Source organism: Cephus cinctus, unplaced genomic scaffold (genome assembly GCF_000341935.2).
Source record: "Cephus cinctus unplaced genomic scaffold, Ccin1 Ccin1_scaffold0168, whole genome shotgun sequence".
In the NCBI taxonomy this organism is placed as follows: domain Eukaryota; kingdom Metazoa; phylum Arthropoda; class Insecta; order Hymenoptera; family Cephidae; genus Cephus; species Cephus cinctus.
The window spans coordinates 1,409,139-1,419,173 of NW_014332892.1; the positions used below are offsets into that span (position 1 = coordinate 1,409,139).

The 10,035-nt window shown below is 38.5% G+C and overlaps 1 protein-coding gene across 7 annotated transcripts in view; it reads right to left on the reverse strand.

The window, feature by feature from the left end:
* LOC107264163 (fasciclin-2) overlaps positions 1-10,035 on the reverse strand; it is a 34,025-nt gene that overhangs the window by 5,592 nt on the left and 18,398 nt on the right. For 5 of the 7 annotated variants that reach the window (XM_015732120.2, XM_025081548.1, XM_025081545.1 and 2 more), the window contains exons 2-7: positions 9,713-9,884; positions 9,469-9,495; positions 8,700-8,869; positions 8,259-8,524; positions 7,113-8,172; positions 6,386-6,838 (exon numbers count right to left, since the gene is read on the reverse strand). In XM_015732120.2, the coding sequence (XP_015587606.1) occupies positions 6,386-6,838; positions 7,113-8,172; positions 8,259-8,524; positions 8,700-8,869; positions 9,469-9,495; positions 9,713-9,884 (2,148 nt within the window). Of the gene's footprint in view, positions 1-5,829; positions 6,013-6,385; positions 6,839-7,112; positions 8,173-8,258; positions 8,525-8,699; positions 8,870-9,468; positions 9,496-9,712; positions 9,885-10,035 lie in introns of those variants that run through there. The other 2 variants (XM_025081549.1, XM_025081547.1) reach the window with 2 other exon arrangements.

The window sequence follows — 10,035 nt, forward strand, 5'->3', positions numbered from 1 at the left end:
AAAAAAAAAAAAAAAAAAAAAAAAAAAAAATTATTAATAGTGTAACACGTGTTTAGAATGGAGAAAAAAAAAACAACAGCACAATCGGTTAGTGCGTAAAGCGACGTAAAACGATGTTTGGTGATGAGCAAATTTTATTGTTACTCCCATTGGCTGGAAGAAACAATTTTTCGTTTTAAAAAACGTACATCGCGAAAACATCACGGGAGGCGAAACTTACAAATTTTACGTCTACTCGAAATTTTTTCGTTCATCAACTTGACTTTCGACAAGGTTATCCGTAAGCGTGCGAAATATCTCAAGGCTTCGGGACCAGGGCTGGTTCGCGTAGCCGATTATTCGTACTGGCTGAAGTTAGCCGCAAACGAGTGATATCGTCGATCGGAGCAGTGTGATTAGGAAGGAAAAAAAAAAAGTGTGACTTTTACAAAAATTAAAGTTCACGTAGTAAAATTATTAGTGTCGTGAGGTTCATAATATTTTTTTTTTTTTTTTTACTAATATGGTCAGGCTGCCTCGATTAACGGAATCGTTAATTCGCGACTGAGTTCAGCTGATGACGTTTATCGTGACTAACCCCGTTTAAGGTAACGCATATGTAACAGATACCGTGTATGAAAAATATGATAGATACGGTAAAACAAAAAAAATTAGAGAAACCTTTGTCTCATTCTCACGAAGATCGCTGGCGATAACCATAATGTGTTGATGTACGTGTACGAACGATATCTAAATCTTAGAATTTAATAAATCATCTTAGGATACGATAATACAATCGCACGTCGTATCCGGCGATCATCACCAAACACGTTTCACGTTTGTTTAGTTATCCTGGAAAAATAAAAGATAGTGCCAAAGATCCGTCTTCATCAAAGCGAAACCAAACCAAAGGGGGATACGGGTGGTCGTGTCGCGACCGTACATGTTAAAATAGAATTACAGCAATAGTCTAAATACAACAGACGACACAATAACAATCCAAGCACAGTGAACAGACAATAGACGATACAGGAAAGAAAAAAAGTGATTAGAGGAACAAGGACAGTCATATAGGTACAGTATAGTTAAAGAAAAAGGATAAAGATAGAGATGCCAAAGGTAAGCCCAAATAAATACAAAAAAGAAGCTCATTCGGTATATCTATAGTGTGTTAGTGTAAGGCGCAGACTACTGACCATATTAATTGAAAACAAAAAAAAAATATAAAAAAAATCACTAGAGACAGCAACATTTTTCTTTTTTTCGTCTAATTTTAACTCCACATCTCAGCTAAACCTTCAAATACAAATCCTTATTGGCCAAGTCAAGCGTCATTCTCCCTGGGGGATGCGTTTACTAGTATTATGTCTTTTGGTCATAGTTACCGTTCTCGTGGTCGACCGTTTTCTCTTTTTCTCTTAATTCTTTCGATCCGCAGGACAATAAAGCAGGCAAACGAAAAAATAAACGAGACGGCCGTGAAAGAAACCATCTCAAATTGATAAGTCGCAGCAGTGTCGGGTTATCGCGCTACATGGAACGGGCAAAAGCGCCCTCTTTGAATTTAATATTTTTCAAAAAAAAAAAAAAAAAAAAGAAAAAAAATACGCGGCACAAAAACGGTTCTGCGGGTTTTTGATCTTAAAACCAAAAAGAAAAAAAAAGTCTTAAATCAAACAAGTAAACAAACCGATCAAAACAATTTGAAATAGGCTTCTCCGCAGGCAAACGGTAATCGAGCGACACATATATATATATATATTCATGAATAGTTATATATTTCTGTCGTATTATTTACAATATATTCCACAAAGAGACTATGTACCCTCATAAATACGAGCGTAGGTAAACACTATCTATCTATACGTGTATATATATCTATACGTGTACGTAATATAAACCTATGGAAGAATTTCGTGATAGGTCGAAAGGGGCGGAGCGATTGCGTGGAAACTCAAATTTTTTTCGATAATAAATTCTCCCCGCAAGAGAAATACCGGAAGTGAGAATAATTTTCGCGTCGCCCGTTATATCGCGGTCCGATTTCTTGAAACCAGAGAAGCGTGACAATGGAAATGAAAAAAAAAAAAAAAAAAAAAAAAAAAAAAAAAAAAAAAAAAAAAAAAAAAGTAGCCGCAACGCTATGCCAAGGATAAACAATAGAAATTGAACAAGACAAAACAAACGAACGGGGGAAAAAACGGTCTCATTAATTTTCCGAGTGTATCCCCCACCCGGATCGAACCCATGGAAACGCGCCACCCCCTTTTACCTGATTCGCCTCAAAAATATATATAAAAAGAAACGGGGGAAAAAAAAAATAAAAATATGAAAAATACAATCGAACCAAAGCGTTCTTTAACGTTCCGATTACCCGTCCGTCCCCGTTTGCCGTGATTGCACCAGATTGCGAAGGTATACGGCGAATGAGCAGAGTCAATCGACAGCGTCACGTGACTGATGAAATGTGATCGTGTAATTAAAAATTAAGAAAAATAAAAATCACGTGCCAAACGGCGAATTACGATAAGAACAAAAAATTCCAATGCACCATGACTCCGTCGTGATATCAACGTATCGAAAAATAGAAACTGACAAAGTGACAGGTGGTAAAAGTGACGGATGACCCTCCTCGGTCAACGTTGTGATTTTGAAGAAATCTTTTATTATTACTTTTGTTTTTAACGCTCTGCTAATCGATACAACAACATAAATTATCATCGCGAGGCATCCGGATTCGCTGCCAATACTTTCCTATCGAATGACTGTACTATGATAACAAAAAAAAAAAAAAAAAAATTTCGTCCAATCATCCCTTGTCTGATGGATTTTATTATTACTTTTGTTTTTAACGCTCTGCTAATCGATACAACAACATAAATTATCATCGCGAGGCATCCGGATTCGCTGCCAATACTTTCCTATCGAATGACTGTACTATGATAACAAAAAAAAAAAAAAAAAATGATTTCGTCCAATCATCCCTTGTCTGATGGATGCCACGGACTGCGACTCTGACAGAAATGAGAAAGCGCATGCCATGCGATGTAGTCTAATTCACAATGATAATAATGACGGTAACAATAACAATAATAACAGACGTTCAAAATTTCGAACAAACTAACACGAGATACAGACTTTGACAAAGGAGACGAGTGACTTACGGAACATGAAGGAAAACAAAAAAAAACTAAAGAAAAGTGTTGAAAAAAAAAGATAACCAATAACGTCTCGTTTACATGATAATCGATGCTATTGAATTGGCGTAAAAAAAAAAAAAACGAAAAAAAAAAACAAGTAAGTTCGTTTATGGTGATCGTTGTAAGGTTTTGAGCTGGACTGTACAGTACTAGTCGCGTTAGCTTCGTAAAATGAAAAATTACCAACGTTAATGAATGTACGTAGATAGATAAGTGTTACATGTATATGCGGAACCGCGACAGTAATGATTAGCGATTGCTACGGTAGCAATAATAATAATAATGACAATAATAATAATGATAATAATAATAATAATAATAATAATAATCGTAATATTGATAATAATACAAATAAATCTATTACAATAAATCGTGTACGGTAATCGAATGTCGCTATCGCTAAGAGTAACGCTATGTGATGACTAATAAGTAAGTATCATAATAATAATGACCCTCAGTAAATATTAATAATTAATAATTAATAATTCACAGATCATGCGCACTAAAGAACACGGATTTAGATGTCTAATCAAGCAGACTAATGAAAGTAAGTATCCCAGAGAGGAGGCCCAAAAAAAAAAAAAAAAGAAAAAAAAAAAAAAACAGAGGATTCGTCCCGAGATGTATTCAAACTACGTCGATGGAAAAAGAAAATTCATTCTAATGGCAAAAGAAGTCTCGTCTGTGCTGATTCTCGTTTTTGGTTCACGTTCATAAAGGAAATTAAAGTAACGTAGCGACTGAGATTCGTGTATTTGAGAATGGGAACGAGATTTAAAAAGAAAAAGGAATTTGCAAATCAAAGACAACTTTTGGCACAGACGTGATTCTTGGAAACGGGCAAAAATTGTACGCTGAGCTTGGTGCTGATCGTTTGTATAGAGTGAACGAAACAGGAGAAACGAAAGATAAAAATATTTTTAAAAAAATAAAAAATAAGGGCAAACTCTATTTTGTTATAACGTATGCATCACTGAAGGCGATGGGGATCGCTTCGATAAAGACGGATATTTCGTATGCACACAACGCACAGTGGATCTCGCATGCAGTTCAGTTTATTTTCACGATGAATAATATCAGGATCAGTGTTAACCCTGATAAATGAAAATAGTCATATAAACGTTAATTTATATAATTTTCAATGTTTACTCATTCGAATTCCATCCCCTTTCGTTTCGAGTCGCATCAATTTACACATGTACTAACCCTAATGAAAAAAAAAAAAAAAAAAAAGCTGAATCGCAAGTGTTTGGCTGTATATGATTTTCTAAAAATATCTCTTTTAAGCTAAATTGGCAAACGGCTTCTTTTATATCGCGCTTTCGTCTCTGCGGGCGAAAAGAAAAAATATAGCTCTTTAGTGTTAATTCAATTAACTCGTGTGTACCCCCTCCCCCCTCTTAAGCGCCCAGTCTTCTTTTCGCTGGCTTTTAACTCTTCCCTATCTCGCTTTCGTGATATAGACGGAATTTTGACTTTTCTCTATGTCCTAATCGTCGACTTGGTCGACCCTCTCCTCCTTATCTAACATTAGGCATTTGGCAATGTAAGGCAGTAAAGGCTTATTCATACGCACCAAAGTATTGAACGAATAAAAGGAAATAAATGTGAAAGATAAAGAGAAAAATTAAAACGAGATACAAAAAATGCACGCGACCAAGTATTCTGGGTGGGTCGGTTGGAATTTGCAATGAGAATTCGTGACTACGTGAGTCGCGCCAACGTGTCTTTCGGGTAGCGAAGCATCTGATTGCTTAATAATTTTCTTAAAGACGAAAATCTCTGATGAATTGAGAATTAAAAAAAAAAAAAAATTTAATATCGTATTTATTGCAATATACGTTACCGAGCCCATTCCCAAATAACGAATGATTTCGTACGCGCCTTAAGAATGAGCGTTTCGCGGGAAAGATTTAAATTAGTCTTCTGCGCGTCGCGCGATACCTCGATGCAGGTCGATAATCTGTACAAAAGGAAGTAGCGACCTTAAGCCTAATACAAAACGTACCAGTACGTTTTCAACAATGAGCGTTCAACAATAAATATCTCTTTTCATGTTTCTCAATAGCGGTATACATTATCGCGTGGACTTGCACCATTTGCATTTATCTGACGTACAAAAAACCCTTTCTTTTCGCAATACACACAAGCTCTCTCGCTCTCTCACTCTTACTCTCTCTCTCTCTCTCTCTCTCTCTCTCTCTCTCGAGTCCATTTTCGCAAATAACCGACACTCTGTCGCCATCGCGCGATAATCTCTAAAGATATTTCTTTCGGAATGGTGTTCCCCTTCGTCTAGTACCTAACCTATAAGCCTTTAATAGTCGCCGATGAAAACGGTTCGAATAGGCAAAAACGCAATGTTGCTCTCTACGCTAACACATTCCTCTGGCATTCCTTGTATTTTTATGGACATCCTTCAATTACGCGGCAGCAGGTCATCGAATTTTCATAGGCGAAAAATAAACGTTTCAATTTGTGATAACGCAGCATGTGAGAAAGTTTCACTTTAAAAAAAAAAAAAAAAAATTAAAAAAAAAACGCACGAGGAATGCATTTGAATTAAAAAATTCGATGACCAAGATAAAGTACATGAACGTTGATTTTTTTTGTTGAAAAAAAAAAAATAAAATTGAAAAAAATTGACGATACATAATATCGTGTAATACGTAAGGTCACTTCAATAAAGGAATGCGCATAGGAGATACGGGGCGATGACTCTAGTACACTAAAGATAGGATTGTTATTGCTGATACAATGGCTGTCACGGTGAGCATGGACGTATCCCCACCAGTAGATGCACGTGAGAGGGTCGGAGGATCGCTGGTCAATTCTGAATGGTAATAGAAAGAAAAAAAAAAAGTAGAACAGGGTTGACCCTTGTTGAGAAATCCTTTGTTACGTCCCTGGGGGGCGTCAAGGAACTATCGTCACTCGTCTGTATGTGGCCTGAAGGGGGTAAAGAGATTCCTTTTGTCTTATAATATTTTCTTCTTGTTCTTTGCCTCCTCCAGGTCGCATCAAGACGAAGTTCCTTCGGCCATCGTGTAAGGCAACAAAAAATCTAAACGTTCCCTTCTTTAATTCAACAGGATAAGAGCAAAGAAATACGTGGACAGTCAGAGGCATGTCTCTTCATGGCTATGTATGGAGATAAATCATAGTAATTTAAGAAATAGTACCGACAGTCAGTGTATGACACTTACCTCTGGCGGTCTTGAACGTCAGATATGTTGGAGCGCCATAGCCAATCTTGTTGTGCGCCTTGAGCTCAACCTTGTAGTAGGCGTCCGCCTGGAGATCCTTCAGGTAGTAATCCGTTTTTCTGGTGTCGACGGTATAACAAGTACCTTCTTGAACTTGCCACTCGCCAGAGATTCGTTCGGTTTTACAATATCTGATACGGTAGACGTCTATCGGCTCACCATTGTCAGGAGGTGCCACCCACCTCAGCTGGTACTGACTGTTGAATTTCGAGACTTCGTAATCTTTACCCTCTGGCAGCTTCGAGAGCATCTTGGGGGGATTTGGAACAGTCTTTACGGGTGTCATTCTGGTTAAATGATTTGCCCAATTGCTACTTCCCACTGCATTGGCAGAAGAGAATCGGAAATTGTACTGAGTCTGCGGTTTCAAGTTCTCAACGACGTAGAGGGAATCTGAAAGAAGAGATTAGGAGCGATTTATAACATGGAGGTCTCTGCTAGATCGAAACCATACTAAAGTTTAATCTCAAGATCCAGACGCATATTAGTTTCTATAGTAAAAGATTAGCTCGATCGACACAAGTATTAAAAAAAAAATACAGCCATCTAAATAAAACTTATTTTTCCAACATCAGACAATTTCATTACACGCGGGCAACTGTCGTTGCAGTGACGAGCCCTATGTGGGAGAAAATAATAGAATTAAAGATAAAGAAAATGTACTCACTAAGAGTCCAAGTCCTGTTCTTAGCCTCAACCCAATTTTGCGATTCCTCCTTGTACTGCACGTTGATCGTCCTGATTGGCATATCCGGGAGTGTAACTGGCGGAATAATATCGAACGTGATGGTGGTAGCAGTGATTTCCGTGATCTTCACCTGAAGCAATTCTCCAGGTCTCTTAGCTTCCCTCAACTCGATAATGCGTTCCGGTGCGCCATAACGATTTTGGGCAATGCACTTGTAGTTGGTGTAATAACGATTATCAATAGGAACGATATTAAGGACAGAAATCGGTCCAGTCCCAATCTGCCGAATCTGCGGGTAGTTCCTAATAGGCTCATCACCATGCATAGTCCAGCGAATCGTAGCGTTGGGAATGCTTTCGGCAATGCACGTAAGATTCACCGGTTTCTGTTCCCAGGAATAGACAGTCTGATTCGACATGGATGTAAAAGACGGCGGAAACTCAACGGTGACATGGCCACTTTTGAAGGCATCACCACCCTGATTCTTCGCGATGCATTCATAAAGTCCGTCGTCAGAGCGCATGACCTTCTGTATATTCAATGTTCCCACTGTTTCGCCAGTGACGTCACTGGACTCGTTCTCCAAAGTAATTCTATCGTCATCCGACTGGATACCCATTACGAAAGGCCTGCTAGAAGTGTGTTTCCTGAAGGTGATCTTGGGAGGAGGTCTACCAAAAGCTCTGCAACTGATACTAGTTGCATTTCCGACTGCTACCGTCTCGTTGAGGAATTCCATGATCTTTGGCTTCACGATGACGTCTACCCGGATGTTGGCAATAGCTCGACCTGCCGCATTAGTTGCAATGCACTGATACTCCCTGGCATCCTCTCGGTTCACATTGGTGATAGTCAGTACTCCAGTATCAGGATTAACCCCAAATCGATCGGCAGACGATAGATTTTGCTGCCTGAGCGATTTAACCCAACTGAACTTTGGAGGTGGTTTACCCCTAGCGTTGCACGCTATATTGGCATTCTCCCCCTCGATTATTTCCAGCGGAGATTTCAGTTCCTCGATCACAGGTCTAACGTGGACCTGCAGTAAAGAATTTTAAGTAAAAAGGTGTCTCTCACAAAAAAAGGTACTACCCCTAAATAAAAAAAAAAAACCGGTACACCTACCTCCACACGAATAGCGCGTCGTTTAAGTTCTCCGGTGGTCGCCACAGAAGCGCGACAGGTATAGATACCATCGTCAGATTCTTGAACGTTCTTGATCTTGAGGGCGTGTGTCTCAATGATATAATGATCGTTGGTTCTTATCACTTCGTCATTGAAGAGCCAATCGACCGAGGGCGACGGTCTCGCGCGAACTTTGCACTTTACCGAGTAGTCCTCGCCAAGAATAGGAAACTGATCTAACGGTGCATCGTCCCACGTGATTGCAACTGAAATTTAAAAAGTCAGCATCATTATCAATAACATTATTTATCTTTCCAAGTATCCCTGTACCGTAGCATCCTAATTCCATATATATCCCCATCTATAGGTATTCCCAAAGTACTCATATTGATGCTACACGTACACTATACCCAAGGATTTAAAAACAATGTAATAACTTACTTATAGTATTGATCGTTACGGTCTTTATTAGTTGTATGTTGCTTGCATAATTGGCCTTGCACGTGTATTGCCCTTCCTGATCTTCCTTGAGCGAATCGAATAACAGTTTCAGACTGTTATCCTGATTCATTTCCGTGTATATGGTCGGTTTGGTGGTACCTTGCACATTGCTATGAAAAAACAATACAAGTTAAATACAAAAATATAGACAGGCTGTCAGTCAGAAAATTGACTTTGGCATCAGCAGATTCTCAAAAACTATTGCGAGAATGTAACTATGGATATCGAGAGAGCGAAAGCGAAAATGGATAAGAACATACAAATTTTCCCAGAGTATTGTGAAGTTGGAAAAAGAAAATTTTTTTCCAGTAACACCCACCCATGGCGTAACACATGACGAGCATGCACGGGACGTATGTGACCCGAGATTCGTGTACGGCGTTAGCTGTTATCGAAGTCGTATCACGCGTTGTTGAAGCGGCGTTATGTATTCAAAATATTTATTATTACGGAGCAGCTGGCAGCTTCGATAATTATTATGCGAAATGAGAAGCGACTAGACGAAACAAAATGCGTGTAACACGTTTAATGTCGTGTCCAGTTAAAGAAATCGGGTATGAGTGACATATTATTCGAGAAAATTAATTATTTACATGAATTATTTACGAAAAGTGTCAAATCGTTACAAGATTCGTATATTCGATGGAAACAACGAATTTTCATTAATGCATAACGCTACACGGAAAATTTTATTTGTTATCATACTCGCCTCTCGCCGATCGACAATACGCGAAGGCTGGTGTGCAATGAACGACAAAACAAGAGATTAGTGTAGTGTCCAGTGTATATTTTTTTTTCCTAAAAAAAATAATCCAGAGCCGACAAAGGAACGTGATAAATATATAAGTAAAAAAAAAATCAAATAAAGGATCGTGCTCTATCGAGAGAGAAAAAAAAAATTAAATATCACTATCATATCAAAAATTTGAATAAATTAAGGAGCTTCTACTCACTTCAGAGATTCGATCACCCTGTTTTGAGGATCGAGCCATTGCATGTCCGTAACGAGTTCCAGTTTCTCGACATCCGGTGTGCACGTGAGGACGATGCTGGAACCGATGGGTTTCGTTTGGACGTCGCCACTGGGCAAAATTACCAAGGACGGGGCGTTCGCGTGCGCTGTAACTAAAATGAAAAAAGAAAAAGAAAAAACATTATTTTTTTATAAAATCAACGTATCTCGTATAGCAAAACTATCATCAGTAGGTATACACATATATATATATACACGTCCATACGTATACGCTTACAAAGAACGCATCTCCCCCCCCCCCCC